The sequence below is a fragment of the Cynocephalus volans genome, chromosome 12 (assembly GCF_027409185.1).
Source record: "Cynocephalus volans isolate mCynVol1 chromosome 12, mCynVol1.pri, whole genome shotgun sequence".
NCBI classification, from domain to species: Eukaryota; Metazoa; Chordata; class Mammalia; order Dermoptera; family Cynocephalidae; genus Cynocephalus; species Cynocephalus volans.
The window spans coordinates 9,156,957-9,179,565 of record NC_084471.1 but is presented as its reverse complement, the minus strand read 5'-3'; the positions used below and the strand labels follow the sequence as shown (position 1 = coordinate 9,179,565).

Genomic DNA, 22,609 nt, shown 5'->3' with positions numbered 1-22,609 from the left:
GGGCAGGGGCCACTCTGATCATCCAGAGGGGACAGGAACGTCTGAGAGTCCCTGGGAACCTGGCTTGTCTTAAGCACTCTTGGGAGGGCTCCTCTCTGTTCTGTCCTCCGTTCTCCCAGACCCACCCCCGCCCTGTGGGATGTCCCTCTATGCATGCAGACACACACAGACACACACACACACACACACACTCACGCACACGCACGCACAAGCGCGCACAGTCACTCACCACTCCCTTGCTCTCTAATTGCCAGGAATGTGGCGCTGTCCCCAGCTCTTCCTCCCCTGCATTCCTCAGTAGCTACCCCGACCTGGCAGGGCAAATTATACCATGGCCCAGCAATAAAAGCTACTTTCTGAAAAAAAAAAAGCTTTAGGGCCTTGAAAGACGCAGTTAAGTCTATCACCTGGTGGTGCCTGACTCAGGAGGTGGTGTCTGGGCCAGAGGCCACAGAGCCTGATGTCCCTTTAAGCAAGGAGTACAAATTCCCATCCCAGTCCCTCCCTCCTGCTCTTCCTGACGTCAGCGGGAAGGCGTGTGTGAGTGAGTGAGGGGCCGGTGCCGCCTGCTCTGTCACACACACATACACACACATACACACACCGAGCACGGCTTCCAGACCCATCCCCTGCCCGCCAGCTCCAGGCGTCCGAGAGAGGCAGAGGCCACCCTGCAGGGCTGCAGGAAGCACCACCAGGACCTCAGCTGCCAGGGAGAGGTAAGGGGCTGGGGCGCATCGCGTGAGAAACTGTGGCCTTGGCAGGGACGAAGGCTGGAGGTACAACACGGGGGCGGTTGCAAGGCCAGGAGGGTGGGGGCTGGGCCAGCACAGCTTCCCTTACAGAGGGGATGTTGGGGGATTTAGATGTGCCCACCTGTCCATCCCTCCCTCCTTCTGTCCCCTTGACCCCCAAGGGAAGCTGAGGCTGTGTGGCTTCCTATGGGAGTGTGTGTGCGCGCGCGTGCGCGCGCACTGTGTCTGTGTCTGGGACTTGTGTCTGGCTCAGAAAACAGCAGATACCTGCCAAGCCGCAGCCTCCTGTCTGGACCCAGGGGGAGGGGAACACCTTGACAGGAGAAATCAGTGCCCCTTCCAGATGCTGCAAGGGGAGTGCAGAAGGAGCAGCCTTGGTCTTCTCCCCTGGAATGTGGGGTTGGGGCTGGGTTGGGACCTTCTGGGGCAGGCGGACAGTTGGACATAGAGCAGCTGTTTATCCTGACTCTCTTTTTCCCCCTGATATGATGGGATAATTGTGTTATCTGGCTTGGAGAGGTGGCTCCATATTTTAATTTTCACCTCGGAGCCCTTACTTCTTCCTGCCTGCTGGTCTCGCTCTGACTTCCCCCCTTACCAGGGAGCAGCCCCCAGAGGGCAGGGGTGATAAGCTAGGGCCTGCTGGGCCACCCCTGCCGTGGGATGCAGGGACTCAGGGTGGCCTTGGCTGGCGCCAAGCCCCTGAGTGGCCTAACCCTGGCACAAGGAGTCCAGGCGGAGATAAAGGGTGACGCTGACACCCACAAGGAGCCAGCAGGTTCCTGCCAAGCTGCCAGCCCGCAGGCTCTTCCCAAGGAGTGCAGAGTGAGAACAATAATAAATACAGAGTGTGAACTGCTGCATCCCTGGGGCTGGGGGAGGGAGGAGGAAGTGTGCCCAGTGGGGAGTGGGCAACCTCTCTGAGAGCCTGGCACCATGCCCACCTGGATGTGGTCCAGTAGGGGCCTCTCCCTGAGAAGAGGGGTCTCCAGCCCCCAGGGGGAGGGGGAGCTGGTTTCCATCCCAGAGGCCTCTGGATCCTCCACATTCTGAATGTTTCCTCCCTGAACTTTGTCCCGCCTCCCCCCATTTCCTTGAAATCTTTTCCAAATACATCTATTTTCCATATCTGCACATCTTGATCTGTCTACCCCTCCCCCTCCTAAAAACAAAAATAAAAAAGATAGGTGTAAACAGGCACTGGTTGTACAGGGGCCTGAGGGAGGCCAGAGGACAGTTCTAGCCACAGAGGCCTCCCCTGGGCCTGGAGAGAGAGGGCTGGGCAATGTTCATGATGCGAACCCAGGGCTCCCTGGGGGGCACTGGGGGACCCACATGGAGAGGGGACACCTGCCCACTGGTCTGGAGGCAGCCCCCAGCCCCCATGGCAGCATCCAGCAGAGGGCGCTCAGGGCCTGGCTGCACTGGTCACGTCCACTGGTCACAACCAGGGCAGTCAGGTCCCAGAGCCTGTGGGAAGGGGCTTGGAGTTCAGACTTTTGTCCATGCTGATCAGCAAAATGGGAGCTAAAAGCAGTGGGGAGCTCTTCCCCTGCCCCTAAGCCAGCAAAATGATAGTCACGCCCAGGGGGTGGGGGGTCGATGGGGGTGAGTGTCAATCTGGGAAGCTCCTGGGCTTTGGGGTCACACTGTTGTGAGTTCAAGCTCAGCTGCTTTATATGTGACTTTGACCAGTCTGTTCCTCTTTCTCAGGGGACTGAGACTGGGAAAGTGACTTGCCTAGGGTCACACAGCCAGGCAGAGGCAGGACTAGGATGTGAACTTGGCTTTCCAGGTGCCATCCTGGCTTCCACACCACGACCGATGCCAAAGAAGCCCAGAGGCTATAACCATAGCAGCCCTCCAGGGCAGCCTGGGCATGGAACAGGGAGGAGGGTTAAAGGGTCTCTTAGGGCCGGCCCGTGGCTCACTTGGGAGAGTGTGGTGCTGATAATACCAAAGCCACGGGTTCGGATCCCTATATAGGGATGGTCGGTTAGCTCACTTGGGTGAGCGTGGTGCTGACAACACCAAGTTGTCAGGGTTAAGATCCCCTTACCGGTCATCTTTAAAAAAAAAAAAAAAAGGTCTCTTAAATAATTAAGCTCAAGTATTGGCTGTGGCGCACCCCACCCCCCACCCCCACCCCTGCACACACGCTGTGGGAGGGGGAAGGAACCAGGTTTAATTAGGTCACCTCCAGCTGCAGGAGCAGCTTTGGCACTGATGTATTTTAAGGAGCGTCTGGGAGGCTGGAGGAGGGGAAGAGCCAGGAAGTGCCAGCTGCTGTCTGGTGGTCCTGAGGTTTTCTCACCCTCCTAGGACCCCCCATGGATGAGACCCCACCGATCAGGAAGCCCTTCCATCGTTGTCCTTGAGTTCCCTGTCCTTTCTATTTTTTAGCAAATGTGCCTGTTCTTTCCCATCTGCTCCCCCATAATGGGGGCTCGGGGCTGGGACATTTTTATTGGGGGAGTTGTTTTTAGGCTTTGCAGAGTTGGTGACTCACCCAAGGTCATGGCCTGAGTCAGCACAAAGCCAGGAATAGAACCCCGAGTCTTGACTCCCCAGTTCTTCCACACCCCTGCCCTTCCTTCTCCAGAGGAGGGCAGCAGCTGCTTTCAGGGAACTGCTGGTCCTCACATCCCTGCCTCCTGCCCGAGGCCTTCCCGCACACCCAAACACCTACAGCATGCTGCCTGATGCACCTGACCGGCTGTGTGGCCTCAGCAAGCCTCTTCACCTCTCTGAGCCTCAGTTTACTCTTCTGAAAAACGGGTATTCTAACAGTAATTATTGTGGAGGGTTCTTGTGAGGACTAAATGAGGAAACGGGGCAAAGGGCTTGGTGCACAGTCAATAATCAAGACATAGTAGCTGAGGGCTGGCCGGTTAGCTCAGTTGGTTAGTGTGGTGTTGATAACACCAAGGGCAAGGGATCTCATCCCTGTACTGGGCAGCCACGAAAAAAAAAAGAAAAAAAATAGTAGCTGAGACTCATTATATGAGGACTTCCCACTCTGTGTTTTAATCATCTGTGTGTCTGTTCCCCCCCTGGACTGGGGACCCTCTAAGGGCAGCGACGTTCATATTTGTGGTCCCAGTGTGTGGCACTCAGCTTTATTTCAGTCACATGAGTGTTTTTGACAACCTCCAAGGAGAGTTGGACCAACCTTCATTAGTCATCTGGACCATTGATGATTCACATAGCTGAAGAGCAAGAGGAGGCCCAAAGAGGGGCAGGTGCTTGCTCCAGGTCACACAGCGCCGGTGGCTGAGCCAGCTTGCTTTCCCTGATCTGTACAGGCTGAGAGGGATTCTTATGGTCAAGAGAGAACCATGATAGCCATTTCCATTCTTTTGGGGGGAGCTGAGAATTGGAGCAGAGCTGCAACGCAGGCTATGGTCACCTGCTGACAGAGCTGAGTCACCATTCAGAGCACCATGGCCCCATGACAGTGCATCACACCTTGGGTTCTCTCTGAACAGCCCTGGTGTTTAGTTTTTACCACCCCTGGCCCCTTTGTCTACAGAACTACAGTGTCAGTTGGGGATTGGCCCTCAGCAGGGAAAAAAAGATGAGCTTGGCTGGGAGGGTCAGAGCCAAAACGCATGGCCAGGGAGACACCCACTCAAGGGAGGACCATGACACAGCTCCTTGGCTCCTCCCACAACCTGGCAGGGTGCTAGCTTAGTCCCATTCGCATATGAGGAAACTGAGGCCTAGTGAGGTAGGGCCACTCAGCTAGGGTGCAGTAGAGCCAGGATTCAGACCCAGGCAGTCTGGGTCCCTTCTCCCTGGTCTCCCAGGCTGCTGGGCATTATGCAGCTCCTCCAAGTCCAGGGCCATGGCAGGGTCCAGAGAGGGAAAGGCGCTGTCCAAGTTCACACAGCAAGTCAGTAGCAATGCAGAGCCTGAACGTACAACTCCTGACCTCCCACTCCAAGGCTCCAGTCCGATTGTCCTGGTTCAAATCCTAGCTCAGACGTCCATTGCTGTATGATTTAACCTCTCTGAGCCTCAGTTTACTCCTCTGCAAAGTGCAGTAATAATAGTGCCAGCTTTAAAGGTCTGTTGCAGGAATTAAATAAAACAAGAAACCATGCAGCTGTGTGGGGCGGGGCCCCCGCAGGGGGGTGGTGCTTAGGGAAGCTTAGAGCTCGGCCCCTCCCAGCCGGGTCTCCCCCACGTCCAGTGCAGCAGCCCTGCCTGGGAGGAAGAGCGAGCTCTTGCCCAGCACTTGCTCGGCGCTTCCCACATTCCATCTCGTTTCATCCGCAAAAGAGCCCGCGGAGGAGGGATCCTTGTCATCCCCATTCCCCAGAGGAGTAAACCAAGGCCGAGCTCCCGCCTTCTCTCAGCCGGTCCTGTGTCCCCTGTTGTGGCCTGTGTGCTCGCCTGGCCTCACTTCTGGAGCCCATGATGGAGAGGGGAAGGTGGGGGGCCGCCCTCCGCCCTGAGCCTGGACCATCAGCGCTTCTTTCTCCCTTCCCCGCTGCCCGCGCAGCAGGAGGCCTGGGGTGGGAGGCCGGGCTGGCCAGAGCGGGCCCAGCTCAGCTGCGTCTCCCTGGTAACCACCGTGGGCTATCGCTCCTCCGCCCCCTCGTCCCCTCCCCGCGCCCCAAGACCTCCCAGCGCCGGCAGTGACAGCCGAGCACAGTATCAGGCCTGGGAAAGCTGTGCAGTGGGGAGGCCAGGACCGTCCTGCTTCCTAGAGAGAGGGAGGCAGGGCTTCTGTCCCCATCATCTGCCACCCCTCACCCAGGTAGGACAGGTGGCACCCACGAGTGGGCTGCAGGGCCTAGCATCTGGTGCTTTCCCAGCTGTGTCATCTTGGGTAACTTTGCTGCCGGTCTTCCTTTTTTTTGGTAATAGTAATTCACATGCCATAAAATTCACCTGCTCAAAGTGTGTGATTCAAGTGTTTTTAGTATATTCACAGAATTGCACAACCATCACCACAGTCAATTACAGAACATTTTTATTGCTCCCAAAAGAAACTCCCTACCCATTAGCAGCCACTCCCCATCCCTCCCCCCCAGCCCCTGGTGACCACTAGTCTGCTTTCTGTCTGCGGGTTGCCTGTTCTGGACCCTTCGCATGACTGGGATCGTACAGTACGTGGTGTTTTGCAACCAGCTTCTTCCACTCGGTGTGATGTTTTCAAGGTTCACCCTGATTGTAGTGCAAGTCAGCACCTCACTTCTCTTTATGGCCAATGATGTTCTACTACGTGGCCGTACCATGACACCATAATCTGTTTATCCATTCATCTGTTGGGGGGCATTTCAGTTGTTGTCACTTTTTGGTTATTGTGAATAGTGCTACTGTGAACATTCACATTCAAGTTTTTCTGTGGTCACTTCTCTTCTTGAAGCTTCTGTTTTCTTCTCTCTAAAATGGGGAATGAAATTGCAATACTGGCCTACCCTGCCTCCTGGAGTGAGCTCAGAGAGAAAAACTCACTTGAAATTAAGAGGGCTGAGGGGCTAGAGGAGCGGTCACCTCCCGATGGCAGCCAGGCCCTGGGCTCCCAGCCGTCCTTGCTGGAGGGGAGGGTGTCGGGAGGAGGAAGGAGGGGATGGCAGAGATGGCAGAACCAGCGCATCATCTTGGCCCAGAAAATCCCGCTTGCTGTGTGATCTTGAGGACAGGCCAGGAGGCCTGCTCCAATGATGGGGTTCAGTGGGGTGACTCCTGGGCTCCTCCAGCCCTGCCACACGGTGCTTTTGGGCTTCCTGGGCTTTGGACTCCTAAGGAGGCTTAAGTCTTCCCCAGAAACTACAGGCTCTGTGTGTGGTCGGGTGGGGGGGAGACCACAAAATTGAAATAGACTTGCAACTCAGGGATTCACCCCTGACCCCCAGGGCCTTGGGGTGGAGGTGGGGAGGTGAAGGAATGGGGGTGACGAGGTGGAGAATGTATCACCCCCACTTCTGTGTGACTGTGGACTATGGGATCCTTTGCATATCTCCAGAGTCAGCCAAGTCTCACCATAGCCTGGGAGAGAGTGAGGCAGTGTTCATCAGCTCCATTGTACAGATGAGGAAACTGAGGCTAACGAGAGTCCTCCCCAAGGCCAGCAGCTAACAAGTAGCAGAGCTGGAACTCTCCTGGTCTAGGGGTCCTTCCCAGCACCACTGTGGCAGGCGACCTGTCCCTCCCCTAGTTCCGCAGCAGCATCTTTTGAGCTTCAAGACTTCCCAGCCCTTGGGGAGGAGTGACGCGGGGTGTGCATGGGTGGGAGAATTATGTTTTCTTCCTTAGTAGAGGAAAACATAGGCTAAATTTTCTCAAGGTCATGTAGGTAGTGAGCTGTTGACTTGGGGATTTCTATTCATTAGTATTGATAATAGCAATTTATTGGGTATTCACAGATGCCAGATGCTGGCACACAGACTAAATCATTGAATCCTCAGCATCCTTGCATGGTAAGTATTATCAACATCATTTTAGAGAGACGGAATCTGGGACTAAGAAAAAATAGCCAACGTTTTCTCCAAGAGCTCACCATGCACTGGTCTTGTTCTAAACGGGCAGAAAGTCATTTAATCCTTCCAGCAACTTCTCTTTGAAATAAGAACCAGCACTGTCCCCATTTTACAGAGCAGGAAAGGGAGGCAGAGGTTATGAGTGTTGACCACGGCCGCACAGCAGGGGGTGAAGGAGCCAGGATTCAAACCCAGGCCACCTGGGTCTGGAGCCTCCACTCCTACTTACCACTCTGGAGCTGCCAAATGGCTTGCTTGAGCTTGCCGAGTTGTAGGTGACAAAGCTGAGATTTGAACCCAGGTCTGTGAGTTTATTTTTGTTTTTTGGGGGGCAGCTGGCCAGTACTTGGATCCAAACCCTTCACCTTGCTGTTATCGGCACCATGCTCTAACCAAGCGAGCTAACCAGCCAGCCCCCAGGTCTATGGATTTGAAACAACTAACACTTGTGCCAAACCATATTCCAGATCATCGGCCACCCTACCCACCCCTCCTCCCAGGCCCCTGCAGTTATAGAATTGCACTACAAGATTAGGGATTACGTGACTGTTCTGTCTTTCTGGTGGGGACACTAGCCAGGAAGAGGCCATGAGTGGCCTGGAGTCACACTGTTAGGAGGGGCATGCAGGACCAGACCTCCTGACTTGTGTCCCACCCCGACCGTACTCACCCATGCCTCTCTCTCCCTCTTCCAGACGGAGCCTGTGGCTGGAGAGGCCACCGAGCGGGGCCAGGCCGGGCCCTGCCCGCAAGGACGCCCAAGCCCTTCACCGGCCACTGGGCCCCAGAGCCCACCAGGCTCTCCTGCTGGCCCCACCATGACTTCGGAGCCCACGTCACCCCCAGTTGTGCCCCCACTCCACTCCCCCAAGTCCCCTGTCTGGCCCACCTTCCCCTTCCATCGGGAGGGCAGCAGGGTCTGGGAACGGGGTGGTGTCCCGCCTCGGGATCTGCCCAGTCCTCTGCCCACCAAACGGACCAGGACGTATTCGGCGTGAGTATCTGCCTCTTCCTCGCCCAGACTCCAGGATCTTCCCCCAGGACAGGGCTCCGCCTGGGCTGCTCACCCCCATCGTCCTCCAGCCCCTGTTGCCCTCACCCGAGGACAGGGGAGCTGTAGCAGACTTCCAGTAACTGCAGTATTCATTCATTCGTTCATTCATTCATTCATTCTACAAAGATTCATTGAGCTCCTGACCAGGGGATCCAGTGATGAATAACACAAAGTCCCAACCCACAAGCTGCTTACAATCCAGAGGACATTTGTCACCATCCATTCCCACCTGGCAGGGTTAGGGGTATCAGGAAAATGATGTCCTAGTTGAATAAGTGAGGAACGAGTGAATAGGATTCAGCTGCTTTCATAGATAGTGAGCTGTCCATTTTGGGAGGTATTCAAATCTAGGCTGGACATTCTTCACTCAGAAATTTTATAACAGGGGGCCGGCCCGTGGCTCACTCGGGAGAGTGAGGTGCTGATAACACCAAGGCCCCGGGTTCGGATCCCATATACGGATGGCCGGTTTGCTCACTGGCTGAGCGTGGTGCTGACAGCACCAAGTCAAGGGTTGGGATCCCCTTACCGGTCATCTTTTAAAAAAAAAAAAAAAATAAGAAATTTTATAACAGGAATCCATTTAAGCCCAAACAACCTCAAGAGGGGAGGGTACAGTCCAGAGAGAGGGTATTGGCCAGGAGTCAGGAGACCCACTTGCTGTGATGTCCTGGGAGAGTCAATGCCCCTCTCTGGGACTCAGTCTCATTATCTGTCCATGGGGATGATGTGAGGACTGAGTGAACTTTGTTTCTGGCCTGGGGCAGGTCTCCTGCAGCCCTGAGGCAGGGCCCACCAAGGCTGTGGGGGTCCAGGAAAGAGGCCCCCCAGGTCACATCTCCAATCCTCCCACCCTCTCCCCAGGACAGCCCGTGCCTCTGCTGGGCCCGTGTTCAAGGGCGTCTGTAAGCAGTTCTCGCGCTCACAGGGTCATGGCTTCATCACCCCTGAGAATGGGTCTGAAGACATCTTCGTGCACGTATCTGAGTGAGTCCCTCCACCTCCCTATTCTTGGCTGGGCTCCTGCCCCACTGTCCCCAGCAGTGCCTCAAAAAATGTTTCCCCAGACCTCTCTCCTCGCTTGCTGAGGTCTGTATTCCCAGCATCTTGCTCTTCCTCTCAGTAGGGGCTGAGGGTGCAGGGCTGGGGCCAGCTGAGAAGGGAGCAGGCAGACCCTAGGATCGCTGGGAACCACCAGCTGGGTCCTGGGGTCCTGTGCCGGCATCATGGGGCCTGAGAGGGCAGCCCCTGGTCCTCTTGGCCTGGAAGGGGTCTCCAGGCAGGGGGGTTAGGAGGTGGAGAGGTGAGTCTGGGCCTGACACCATCTACCTGTGATGCCAGGGATGACCTGGGGAGGTCACAGAGCTTCTCTAAGCCTCAAGGACTTCCTTACATGCTTTCAAATCTCAATCCCCATTGACACAGAGAGGGAGGCACAGTTTATGATTCTTATTTTACAGATTAGAGACCTGAGGCTCTGAGAAGTGAGGCTGCCCAGGCTCCCCGGCCTTGCTAGCCCCAGGATTAGGCTGCCCCTCATGCCAGGCTGCAGGGCTGTTTGGGGCATGGGCCCTGCTGTTGGGCTGACCCCCCTCTCCCACCCACCAGCATCGAGGGGGAATACGTGCCAGTGGAGGGTGACGAGGTGACCTACAAGATGTGCCCCATCCCACCCAAGAACCAGAAGTTCCAGGCTGTGGAGGTGGTGCTCACCCAGCTGGCCCCCCATACTCCCCATGAGACGTGGTCTGGCCAGGTCGTGGGCTCCTAGGCTGGGTGGCTTATGTGCCAGCCAGTCAGGTGGGTGGGGAGCCAGGGTGGACGGGCAGCAGCCAGCTCCGTGCCCCCACTGCACTGGCTGATCAGTCCCCAGGCAGCCTCAGTGTGCACGTCTGTCTGTCTGTCTGTGCTTGTGGCTGTGAGCGTGTGCCTCTACCCACCCCTGTGACCCGTGACTGTCGTGAGAGCTGGCCAGGAGCTGGACCGAGGGGGACGCCACCAGACCCGCCTTCTGTGTTGTCCACTGTGTCTCCCTCTCCCCTCCTCCACTATGTACACCCAGGACCCTCGTGACCTCCTGTCCACACCAACGGAGCCTCTGGGAGCCTGCGGCAGGCCCAAGGGGACCGGGTGGGAGCCCCTCCACACCAGCTCGCTTCCCCGCCTGTGCCCGAGCCCCGCTCTGCCCAGGCCCTGGCTGGGCCTACCTCCGCCTGTGCTGCTCATGGCTCCCACCCTGGGCTGGGGAAAGAGGGCAAAACGCAGAGGCAGACAGGCCGTCTCACCACCCCGGCCCCACCCTCCTGCCCTCGCTCTTTCCCTGGGCACACCGCAGAGGCAGGTGCAAGGGGGTCTGGGGTTCCTGCCTCGCTGGCCCGTCCTCCTCCCCAGCCTGGCCCCGGCCGTGCTCCTTCCCTGGGCTGCCCCCAGCCAAGCCGCCTGCCCTGCCCCTCGGAGGCGGCGAGGGTCGGCAGGGCTGGGGGCCATCTCTTAAGCTCGACTCACAAACACCACTGATGCTCTGCCCGTGCTGGCCATGACGGCTGCCCAGGACGCTGCAGTAGACAACACACGTCCCCTCAAGCAGGGCCAGGCTCAGGTACCCACAAGGACGGGTGGCCCTCAGCCTGGGAGACCACCGGCTCTGCAACCTCCATGCCAGACCCTCTTCCCAAAGCCGCAGAACGGGTGGCTCCCACTGGCCCCTGCCAGGCTGGTGGCTGAGGTGTGGCCCTTTTCTTGTCCATCCCTGAAGATGTGTCTGGCCCAGGAAGCCAGGAAGGAGGGGCACCACCTGCCTCCATCTCCTTGCCCCCTCCCCATCTCTCTCTTCTAGAGAAAAATGGGGTCACAGGTTCAAGGGAGGACCTAGCAGGAATGGTGACCGTTATGAGACCCAGTCTGTGAGTGAAATTAGAGGCTCCGATGCCGAGAGTGAGGGGGTCAGGGACTGTCTAGGAGGATCCCCAGCCACGTAGGTGTCCCAAGATCCCAGGGTAGAGATCAGCTGGGGTATCTGCATCTCACCCCTGCCCTGGTGCCCACCACACAAAGAGGCTGGGAGCCCGAGCTGCTGAGATGTGCTGGCCACCCCCCCAAACTGAGAAGGCCCAGCCTGTCTGACGTGCCATCCTGTGCTAGGCTACTCCAGCAAGGCTGTCCCCTGAGAAACAGGGACCCCCAGACCCCTTGGCAGAGGGACGGTAGGCGCAGATTGACTCCTGAGGGCCCCCAAGGCTTCCCCCCTGTGAGGAGGCCCCCTTTTCAGGCACCAGCCAGCAGGCAAGATGTAGTGGCATCAGCCTTGGGGGCACCTGGGTGACAGCAGCTCTCACTCACGGGCCCTGCAGTGCCCAGTCAGAAACCCTCCCGAGACCCCCAGACACCCGGACTCCCCATCCTTCCTAACACTGGCAATAAACCCTCAACTGTGACCCACAATGGCCCAGAGCTGCCTCTGTCTGTCTGGGTCCCAGGAGAAGGGGCTGGGGGAGTACAAGACAAACCGGCCCTTGTTTGGGGCTTCAACATCCCCTCCTCTACTGGACTGATAACTTCTTGTGTGACTTGGGCCAAGTCCCTGCCCCTCTGAGCCTGTTTCCTCATCTGCAAAATGGTGGTCATAACAGCATGTGACTAGGACCAATTATCCATTCAACGCAATTGATGCCATATCTTGTTCTGAGAACTTTAATAATACTTGGGACATAAAGTTCTCTAAAATATGTACCTTCCCACTCAGCACCCCATCTGTTGGGGCGGGAAGGCAGGATGGACTCAATCTGACATTCGCACACGCCTCTTCCCAGCATGGCTAGACACCTATTCTGTTCAGAAGTACAAGCAGCAGCTGCGGTCAGGGCCATCAAGGTGGAGAACCGGGGACATTCTGGGCCCTGGGAGGACAGGGGCCAGTCCCACCAAGTGCTGACTGGCTGGGTGGGTCTTGCAGCAGGTACACGACGAGGCAGGTGTCCTGGGCCAGTGGAGGAGGGGCCCTGGCATCTCATCCAACACCAGGGCCTCTCTCTAGGCCTGGGCAGAGCTCTTCAGAAGTCAGATGCACAGATGCAGGCCCTGGTCACGCCTCATGAGCTGTCTCTGGGAAGAAAATCTCTCGGCATCGCCTCACTGTGTCCTGAGGGGAGACAACACTGTGGCCGACAGTCCGGGGGTCGGCGTAGATCTCAAAGTCATTTCCACCCTGCACACAAAAGGCAGAAAAAGCACGTATTTTGGTGTTGCCTGGAGAAGGCTCCCAGGGTTGGAGCCTAGCAGCCACCCTGGCATGGAGGTCCCTCCCCACAGAGCTGCTCCTCCTACAGAACCACCAGGAAGCCCACCTTCTTAGCCCTTGCCAGACCTGCCCTGCCTTGCTCTGTGACAGGGAACAAGTGTCCAGCCCTCTCTGGGCCCCAGCCTTTCAATCTGTGTAATGGGGCTGGTGAGCACTGGCTGTTCTCCAGGAGCCCAAAGAGATCTGTACTGTTGCCCTGCGTCCAGGCCTTGACCTTGGGTGATTTGGGTCGGGGGGGAACCCGAGCTGGGCCACACTCACAGGGTTGGTCTCATTCCCAAAGAAGTGGATGGTTTCAAAGCTGTCCTGGTCCAGGCTGTCCAGGCAGTAGCGCTTGTCCCAGCCCTCAGGGAAGACGTCAAAGCTGATCATGCCTCCTGTGGAGGGGGTGGGGGCTGTGATTCCCTCCTGGGAGGGGCAGACAAGGCTAGCAGAGGGACAGCTTAGGCAAGGCCCCTTGTTCATTCATTCATCTGACAACTCTTGAGTGCCTACTTAGTGCCAGGCACAGGGCATAGGACAGACTCAGATCCTCTTGGAGGTTCTGATACAGGTGGCAAACAAAGAAGACCACCTGAGAGCAGGAAAGTCAACAGGGCGGGGGAGGGATGCTCACCAGCCAGCGTGGTGAGTGGACACCTCTGAGGTGGCACGGAGCTGGGACCCGAGCCAGAGTGAGGATGGCTGCAGAACAAAGTACAGTCCCCAAGGCAGAGAAGGGAGAGGAGCGTCCCACAACCGAAAAGGCTGGGAGATGCAGGGGTGAGGGCCTGCAGGCCCTGGGCTGCAGATGGAGTCTTGGGGTTTGTTCAGAGAATGAGGAAGGGCCTCTGGAGAGCTTTGAGCAGAGGGAGGACACAATCCCAGGCTCCAACTGCCCCTGGGGCAGCTGGTCTCCCCTCTGAATGGGTGAAGTGGCAGTGGACAGACCAGCTATGTCAGGGGCAGTTGGTGGCAGGGACAAGCTGCTAGCAGCGGAGGTGTGAACGGTGGTTAGATTCCAGATGTGTTCTGGGCATGGGGCCCTGGGACTCCCTAGTAGAGTAGACTTGGGTAGTGGTTGGGGAGAGAACTCAAAGGAGACTCCTAGGTTTTTGGCCTAGGACCTGGGTAGGCGTGTGGCATTTACTGAGGCGGAGAAGACTGCAGGGCCATAGATACTGAGCTCCTGCCCATTTTTTGGGCTGTCTGCTCCTGCTGTGCCCTGAGGGCCCGGAGGGATTTCTAAAGGCTCAGGGATTACAGCCTGGTCTTGGGAGGGGTGGACGGTGCAAGGAGGGGCTCCTGTGCTAGGCCTCTCAGGCCCTCTGCAGGGTGGACATACCTCGGGAGAACCTCAGCCCTTTGCCAGCAAACTCCGTTTTCAGGGCTTCCACGAACTTCTCCCGGATCTTCTCCTTCTGCAGAGGGGAGGGAGCAGATTGGGTCACCTGGCCTTTGTGGCACAGCCAGGCCCAAATCCAGGTCTGTGACTCTGATCCCTGCCAAGGGGGTGTGGAGGGAGGCTGAGGGACGGGGCAATCTGAGTCCCAGTCCGAGTGTCCACCTTGGCAGGGCTCAGTCCTGTCAGCCCCGCACAGCTCAACCCCACAAACCCTGGGTCACACATGAGAAATGAGCGTAAGGAGTTCACACTGGAAGCTGTCAGTCAGTGGCAGTGGGTGCTCAGAAAGGGCTCAGCAGGATGCCCTGCGTCTGCTGAGCATCTCCTGCCTGTGCTGGGATGGGCTGGGGGACTCAGCAGTGCCCAGGGCAGCTCTGCCCCACCCCACCCCACCCCACCGAGCAGCACCTCTATAAACACGGAGTGGGGGACATTCACTCACTAGCCTGAGGACCCCTCTAGGCCTGACCCTGCTGTGGCCATGGAGGGGAACAGCTGTGCCGAGCCTGAGGGGCAGCTGGACATGTAAACCAGCCCGGCCAGCCATCTGGGCTGCTGTGCTAATGGGGCCAGTGCCACAGGAGCCAATGGGTCACTCAGTGTAGAGGCAGTGCAGCAGAGGCACGAGGTGGCAGACCCCATCTGACTGAAGCAGCGGCGAGAGCTGAACAGGACATTCAGCTGACAGAGGGCCTGGAGCCCAGGGTGGGGAGTTTGGACACATCCTGGGGGAGCAAGAGCTGCACAGGATTTCAGAGCATGGGAATGGAGTGATTAGTGCTGCCTTTTAGTCAGAGCTGGGGAGGACTGAAACGGAGAGGCAGGCAGTGGCCAGCAGTTCGCAGCCTGGAGAAGTGGTACAGGGAGGACATGAGCTATACAGCCAGACAGGACCAAGCCTGAGATCAAAGGCAGGCTGTCTGGGTTCCGGGCATGGCTGCTATGCTTCTCAGCTGTGTGATTGTGCGCAAGTCACCTGATCTCTGAGCCTATTTCCTAGACTAAAGAATGGAGAAGTAATGAATGACCCCTGCCTGCTTCCCTCTCGTGGAAAAGCAGAGACGAGGAATGTGAGCCTCCTCCAGCCTTGGCCTTGCCTTCCCAGCAGGTGGGTGGGCCCCAGGGAGGCCAGAGTCCCCACCAGAGGCCGCTCTGTGGGCCCAGGACTAGAGCTAAGTGTGCCCCAAGCTCTGAAGAAATGTTTCCACATGGCCAGCGTGGCTGCACCACCCCTCTCCAGAGAACCAGACTGGTCACTGTACAGTCCTACATGCCAAGTCCAGCCACAGCAGGGACCACCACTGTGACCTTGAGCTGGTCACTTACCATGTGGCCTCAGTGACTTCATCTAAGGAAAAGGACTACTTGTCTCTATCTCAGGGTTGGAAGGACTGAAGGGGACCTGGGCTGGTACAGGGCACTCAGATCAGGAATGTTCATGCCCTTCTAATACCAGAAGGGGGCGAACAAGAGCCAAACAGACAAGTGGAGGAGCTGGGGGCTGCAGGAAGTGCCAGCCGGCTGCCATCCCCACCGCCCCATGCAGGCTGGTTACACGCTCCACCTTGTCCGGTCCTTATGTCAGTCCCTGAGATGGGAACTATTACCCTTATTTTACAGATGAGAAAACAGAGGCATGCAGCAGTGAAGCTAGTTTTCCAGGTTACTAGGCAAACAACAGGAGGTAAAGCTAGGATAGGAAACCTGGGTAGCCTGAGAAGGGGTCCCCTCTCAGTATGTGTGCGGAGGAGTTCTTTGCCAATGGTCAATCTTGCTAATCCAACAAGAAAAGTCCCCGTGCCTGTGGGCATCGTCTACCCTAAGCCTTGGGACACAGGGTAGAGGTGGGGGTGGGAGCCATAAGCTGGGAGGTTGGGCCCCACCCAGCCGCAGGGAAGCACCAGAGGGTAGTGGGCAGAACCACGTCTTTACTCTGCAAACTACTACCTAAGTGACCTTGGGTGAGTCACTTCCCCTCTGAGCCATGGTTTCCTCATGTGTAAAATGGAGATACTATTATGTATTCCATTCATTCAAACAGTGTTTCTGGAGCACTTGCTAAGCTCCAGGCACAGTGATCAAGCAGCAGAAATCCCTGCCTTGAGCTACAGATAGCATACTTGGTTAGCGCATGGTGCTCTACAGTTAGCATACTTGGTTAGAGCATGGTGCTCTACAGATAGCATACTTGGTTAGCGCATGGTGCTCTACAGATAGCATACTTGGTTAGCGCATGGTGCTCTACAGATAGCATACTTGGTTAGCGCATGGTGCTCTACAGATAGCATACTTGGTTAGCGCCTGGTGCTCTACAGATAGCATACTTGGTTAGCGCCTGGTGCTCTACAGATAGCATACTTGGTTAGCGCCTGGTGCTCTACAGATAGCATACTTGGTTAGAGCATGGTGCTCTACAGATAGCATACTTGGTTAGCGCATGGTGCTCTACAGATAGCATACTTGGTTAGAGCATGGTGCTCTACAGATAGCATACTTGGTTAGCGCATGGTGCTCTACAGATAGCATACTTGGTTAGCGCATGGTGCTCTACAGATAGCATACTTGGTTAGCGCATGGTGCTCTACAGATAGCATACTTGGTTAGAGCATGGTGCTCTACAGATAGCATACTTGGTTAGCGCATGGTGCTCTACAGATAGCATACTTGGTTAGCGCATGGTGCTCTACAGATAGCATACTTGGTTAGCGCATGGTGCTCTACAGTTAGCATACTTGGTTAGAGCATGGTGCTCTACAGATAGCATACTTGGTTAGCGCATGGTGCTCTACAGATAGCACACTTGGTTAGCGCATGGTGCTCTACAGATAGCACACTTGGTTAGCGCATGGTGCTCTACAGTTAGCACACTTGGTTAGCGCATGGTGCTCTACAGTTAGCACACTTGGTTAGAGCCTGGTGCTCTACAGATAGCATACTTGGTTAGAGCATGGTGCTCTACAGATAGCATACTTGGTTAGCGCATGGTGCTCTACAGTTAGCATACTTGGTTAGCGCATGGTGCTGATAAAACCAAGTTCCAGTGTTCCACCCAGTCACCAAAAAAAAAGAAAAGAAGAAAAAAATTAAAGAAATTCCTGCCCTAAAATAAAAAAAAAAGGAAGAAAATTTTAAAAAGGGCTGGCCAGTTAGCTCAGTGGGTTAGAGTACTGCTTTGTAACACCAACGTCGGATCCCTGTACTGGCCAGCTGCCAAAAAAAAAAAAAGAGATTCCTAGGGGCCGGCCCGTGGCTCACTCGGGAGAGTGTGGTGCTGATAACGCCAAGGCCACAGGTTCGGATCCTATATAAGGATGGCCGGTTAGCTCACTTGGGAGAGTGTGGTGCTGACAACACCAAGGCCACGGGTTCGGATCCCTATATAGGGATGGCTGGTTAGCTCACTTTGGAGAGCCTCGTGCTGACAACACCAAGTCAAGGGTTAAGATCCCCTTACCGGTCATCTTTAAAAAAAGAAAAAAAAAAAGGTTCCTGCCCTGACAGAGCTTACAGCTTTGATGGGGAGACAGACGAAGACTAAGATTTACAAAGTAGATGCCATAGTGTACTGGAGGGTGGTGATGGACTCTTGGGGAGAAATAAAATGGGCAGGGGAGCAGGGAGTGCTGGGGGTGCGATATTAAACGGGATGCCCAGGAAGGCCCCAGTGAAAAGGTGACATTGGAGCAGATTGGAAGGAGGTGAGAGGACGAGCCCTGTCTCAGGGAAGTGTGCTCTGGGCAGAAGGCACAGCCCTGAAGTAGGACACTGTCTGTCATCTCTAGAATCAGCAAAGAGGCCAAGGCCGGAGCAGAGAGCAAGGTGGGAGAGCAGCTGTCAGGTCAGAGAGGGAACATGGACAGACCTGCGAGACACGGCCTGGATGGATGAACTCGCTCCATCCCTGACAGGACGGGGGTGGACGGTGTGGGGACAAGCAAGATGCATGTCAAGGTTTAGCGGGGACAGCACACCAACAGGTGAGAGGCCCTTGGTGTGTTCCAGGAACAGGAAGTAGAGCTTGAAGGGCGCAGAGAGGAGGCTGGAGAGGTGAGCCGGAGCCAGGCAGACCCCTCAGGGCTCGGGGCACCATGATGGGGTTGCTGGGATATTGTCCAGGTGGCATTGGGGAGCCATAGAAGGATCTGAGCAGGAAGTGGACACGGGCAGATGTGTTTAAAAGGTTCTCAATGGCATTACTGGAGAGCAGACTGGCAGGGTCTAGTCGGCAGAGCGGGGTCTCAGTTCTGCAGATGCAGAGTTGAGACTGACTCTGGAGGATGAAGGAACAGAAACCGTTGTTGGACTCGATGTGGGTGGAAAGGTGGAAATGATGCCCCAGGTGTTGGCCTGGGTATGCTGTTGGCTGGTGGTGCTGGTCACTGGAAGGGAAACCAGTAGCGTTGGAAAGATGCAGATGTGCCTACAACCGTGGCACCCGGTAGGTGCCCAAAAGGATATCAGTTAAATCAGAGCACCTACCCCCCCATCCATTTCACTGATGAGAAAACAAAGGCTCAGACAAGTTGAGTGACTGAGGTCCTACAGGCCTACAGTTGCACAGTTGGTGGCACCTTGTCCAGTTCGGAGAACTCGATCCGCTCCTCCAGGGTGCAGCTCCGGCCGATGGGAGAGATGTTCAGCATGCCATTCCGGAACTCAATGAAGGTTCCACTGGTGATGACAGAGGATGGGGGAGGGAGGGAGGACAGGGAGCCAGAGAGAACGAAAATGGCCTTGAATTCAACTCCAGCCCGATCTGGGATCACAGTCTCCTTGGACTTCAAAGGAAACAAGAACCCACCCACCAAGAACTCAGGAGCCCAATTATCTCTAGGTTCCATCTGAAGGACCCAACTTTTCCTCCCTCAGGCCCCAGGCTCCAGAGACCAGGCTGGGAAGGACCTCACCGCTTCTTGGGCAGTCTGAGAAGGGCCATGTAGCTGAGGCAGAAGTTGATCAAGTCCTGCAGGAGTTCCTCCCCCAGGTGGTTCTGGATGGTCTACACAAGAAACACAGGGCTCTGAGTGTGGCCTGAGTTGCCTGACCCTGGGATGGACACAGCGTCTCTTCCCCAGCCCGGAACACAAGGCACTGTAGACTGTCCCACTGCAGAAAAGCGGGTGCCCCTGGCTAGCCCTAGGGGGCACTGACCTGCTTGGAGAGCAGTCGTCCGTGCTTATACTGCACCGTCCCGTTCTCAGCAAACACATAATCAAACTTCTCGATGACTTTGGGGCCACACAGAGGCCAGGGGAGAAAGAAAGAGCGTGAGACCAGGTCTAACCGTTATCCCAGAGGCAAGCAGAGAGATGAAGCCCACAGTCCTTGGTTTGGCATTTGAAGCCTATTTCTTCACCCCAAACCTGCTTCTCCAGCCTCCTCTCTTTCTGCAGCTTTGTTTTCTTTCCAACAAGCCAGTCACATCTCTAGGCCTCTGCTCACATGCAGGACCTTCTGCCTGGGACATTCCCCCTCCATCCCCCTCTCCTCCGAGATCTAACTCCCGCCTCTTCCAGGAGTCCGCAGCACTCCCACAGCCTCTCTGTACAGGGGCTTCCATTTTGCAGCTTCCATCACTGTGGTCTCAGTGCTGGCTGCAGCGGGGAGTGGGAGTTTTCAGCTCTGGTAGCCTTAAGAAGCAGCTGGAGTGGGCGGGGGCGGGGGTGTCGCAGGGCCCTAGACAGGCGATCACCTGGGCTAAGGTGGGGTAGTGGAGCTGGAGACACAGACAGGATAGGGAGATATTCATGATTGATTATGCCGACTTTAAAGATGAGGAAATCAAGACTTTGCAGGGAGAAATGAGAATGCAAACCATATAAGGGCAGGATTCTGCCTGTTTTGTTCCCAGCTGTTTCTCCACAGCCTAGAGCATGCCTAGCAATAGTAGGTGCTCACTAAATGTTTGTTGAATCAGTGAGCGAACCATCTGGCCACTCCCTCTCTATTTCTTCTGCCCCACAGATGCAGGACTGGGTCTCTGAAGGTGCCCAGGGATCTCCAGAACTCCCCACTCCCCACCACACCCCAAATGAAACTGGCTCTGGCCCACTCCTACCTTCATCACCCTCGCCCAGCTGTTCAGCAATCTTAGAGTAGTCGGAGCCACCCACCACGCCGATCTGCACTCTACTTCGCAGCTTCTGCAGGAAGGCAGCCACCTCAGGGTCAATCTTCTGCAGGGGTAAGGGAGAAGCACAGGATTCTGGCTGTCAGCATGTCTGGGCTCTCCAATTAGCCCTAACTTAGTGCTCAGAACCCAGGGAGCCCATGTTCTACCTGGATCTGAAGCAGAATAAGATTTAGAGCCCAGACCTCAAAATTAGATGTACTTCGGTTCAAACTCTGGCTCAAGTCCCTCAATAGCAGGATGACCTTGAGCAAATGGCTTTGTCTCTCTCTCTTTTTTTTTTAAAAGATGACTGGTAAGGGGATCTTAACCCTTGACTTGGTGTTGTCAGCACCACGCTTACCCGGTGAGCTAACCGGCCATCCCTATATAGGGATCTGAACCCGTGGCCTTGATGTTATCAGCACCACACTCTCCCGAGTGAGCCACAGGCTGGCCCCGGCTTTGTCTCTCTTTACTTCAATTTTCCCTTCTATAAAATTGAGACCATAGTAGTAATCACCTGAAGGGGATCACTGTCAGAATTAAATGAGATAATGCATCCAAAGTGCTTAGAAATGGAGGGCAATGAAACTTGATTAATCACATGAAAAGATTCCCTATTAAGGAAATGCAAACTATTCAATTATAATCCATACTTTTATACATTCACATATTACAAAGTCGACAATGTCTAAAGTGGACAATGATGTAGAGGAAACAGGCACTCTCAAATGCTATTGGTCAGATTGTAAATTGGTTTAGGAGGGTAATTTGGCAAGATCTACTAAACTTAAAATGCACATATCCTATCACCCAGAATTTCCACTTCTCTTTCCCAGGTGTATATGTAGGTTCACTGGGGTATGGCTTATAATAGTGAAAAACTGCAAACAACTTACACGCTTGTTAATTGGAGAACGGCACATGTCTACTCTGAAATACTACTATACTGCGATTACTCAAAATAAGGCAGGCCTGTTCTTCTAACATGGCAGGGTCCCAAGACATGCTATAATGCCACTTAATTAAAATTAAAATAGCCTCACAAAACAATGCTTAACATTTCTTCTGGGCAAAAAGATACAGATAAAGGTTGGGAAGGAAGCCATACCACACAGGCAACCACATTACTTTGGGGAAGGGGCTAGACCTGGCTGGGATCCTGGTGAGGTCAGAGGGGACTTTAACCTTCTGTTATGTCTTCATTTCCTACAAGGAGAATGTGCTCATAAAATCGTATGTAATTAAAAATTAACTTTTGAAAAGTGCTAAGCACAGGGCCTGGTCCTTGGACAAATTAACATGCTGTCCTTGTTCAGGCTGTGGTTGTGTCAGTGAAGGGTCAGAGGGAGGTGTCAGGACTGTGTCTAGGCCCTGCCACCCTCCCTCCAATTCTTCTGTCTTCCTCCCTGATCCACCCCTGCTGGAAGGCAGAGTGGACTGATCCCTCCCTGGGCCCCTGGGGTCCCAGCCAGGACAACTTCACATAAGAGAGGGAGAGGGACATTCAGGACCCAAGACGGGAAGCTAAGACCGGAGTTCCCATCAGCCTCTGCCCAGCAACCCATCCCCACTTCTCCCCGTTCTAGGAGATCCCTCGGTTGGTCCTGTGGCCCCAGACTGGAAGATGGAATACCCACAGGGTGGGCATGAATGAGGCCTGCTTATTCATGCATTCAGCTGGTGAAAGTGGGTCTAGGGACTCACCCAGGATAAAATCCAAAGGGAGAAAAACGGGGTGTGGATTAGAGGTTGGAGGATCAATACGGTTAGTCCCCTTTAAAAGTAAAACTATACTGTGCCTCAGTGTCCCCACTATAACCAGATTAGGCTTGCAGCCTCCCACCTCCGGGTGCGCAAAGAACATAAACTCACTGGAAAAGAAGTCCTCCACGACTAGGGTGGAAGGTAAAGTCGGTAAGGAGCTTGAGAAACTAGACCCAGGCCCAAGGTCTGCAAAGGTTGGGGAGGGATGGCTCTGAGATTCCCTGCCACCCAGCAGAATGGCACTTGGATGGGCGCCGAGCTCCACCTGGAACCTCAGGTTCAGACAGCAGCTTCCTAGGTGCGTCCTAGGGCTGAACTGGAGTAGGAGCCCCGGATGGGGAGGCGGGGGCGTCATGGAGCCAGGCCTGGAGCATGGAAGCCTCTGGGGGCCGGGAGAGGAGCTAGGCCCCCATTCACAGCCTCCTCCACCCAGAATTGGATCCCGCTCCAGAGCTCCCAGGAAAAACGTGGGTACAAATGCCCAAGGCGGGGGGAGGGGGTGCTGTGGCATGGGAGGCCCAGGTCCCCATCACTCCAGGTGGGCGGCCCCGTGATGTCAGGGGCCGGGTACCACTGCATCCCACACTCGGACTCGGGGGTGCCCAAGTGACTCTCGGCGGCAGCTTCCGAACGTCAGGGCCCTACCTGGCGAGCCGGCGTGAGGGTCCCGTCCACGTCAAACAGACAGAGGACGCGCTCCTTCCTGCGGGCGCCCTCGGCGGAGACAGCCATGGCTGCAAGTCCGCGGA

At 55.6% G+C, this 22,609-nt stretch overlaps 2 protein-coding genes across 3 annotated transcripts; one reads left to right on the top strand and one right to left on the bottom strand.

The window, feature by feature from the left end:
• Window positions 1-559: 559 nt before the first annotated feature.
• CSDC2 (cold shock domain containing C2) lies at window positions 560-11,743 on the top strand. Of its 2 annotated transcripts, XM_063075494.1 has the most exons (5): window positions 560-719; window positions 7,133-7,186; window positions 7,942-8,240; window positions 9,165-9,287; window positions 9,909-11,743. In XM_063075494.1, exons 2-5 carry the CDS (start codon window positions 7,133-7,135, stop codon window positions 10,069-10,071), a joined length of 639 nt encoding a protein of 212 aa, XP_062931564.1. In that variant the 5' UTR covers window positions 560-719; the 3' UTR covers window positions 10,072-11,743. The 2 variants fall into 2 exon arrangements, with proteins under 2 accessions (XP_062931564.1, XP_062931565.1); XM_063075495.1 differs by lacking the exon at window positions 7,133-7,186.
• Window positions 11,744-11,967: 224 nt separating this feature from the next.
• PMM1 (phosphomannomutase 1) lies at window positions 11,968-22,609 on the bottom strand. Its single transcript, XM_063075721.1, has 8 exons — window positions 22,506-22,609; window positions 20,040-20,157; window positions 19,133-19,209; window positions 18,889-18,980; window positions 18,553-18,652; window positions 13,922-13,997; window positions 12,859-12,974; window positions 11,968-12,504 (listed from the first exon to the last, which is right to left on the bottom strand). Exons 1-8 carry the CDS (start codon window positions 22,590-22,592, stop codon window positions 12,382-12,384), a joined length of 789 nt encoding a protein of 262 aa, XP_062931791.1. The 5' UTR covers window positions 22,593-22,609; the 3' UTR covers window positions 11,968-12,381.

Excerpts from the sequence above, each read along its gene's own strand:
- CSDC2 (XM_063075494.1), top strand. The coding sequence starts at position 7,133 with ATGCCAGATGCTGGCACACAGACTAAATCATTGAATCCTCAGCATCCT. Across the intron at positions 7,187-7,941 it reads ATCCTCAGCATCCTTGCATG|ACGGAGCCTGTGGCTGGAGA; the intron begins GTAAGTATTATC and ends TCCCTCTTCCAG. Across the intron at positions 9,288-9,908 it reads ATCTTCGTGCACGTATCTGA|CATCGAGGGGGAATACGTGC; the intron begins GTGAGTCCCTCC and ends CCCACCCACCAG.
- PMM1 (XM_063075721.1), bottom strand. The coding sequence starts at position 22,592 with ATGGCTGTCTCCGCCGAGGGCGCCCGCAGGAAGGAGCGCGTCCTCTGT. Across the intron at positions 18,653-18,888 it reads CTCAGACTGCCCAAGAAGCG|TGGAACCTTCATTGAGTTCC; the intron begins GTGAGGTCCTTC and ends TGTCATCACCAG. Across the intron at positions 13,998-18,552 it reads AGTTCTCCGAACTGGACAAG|AAGGAGAAGATCCGGGAGAA; the intron begins GTGCCACCAACT and ends TCCCCTCTGCAG.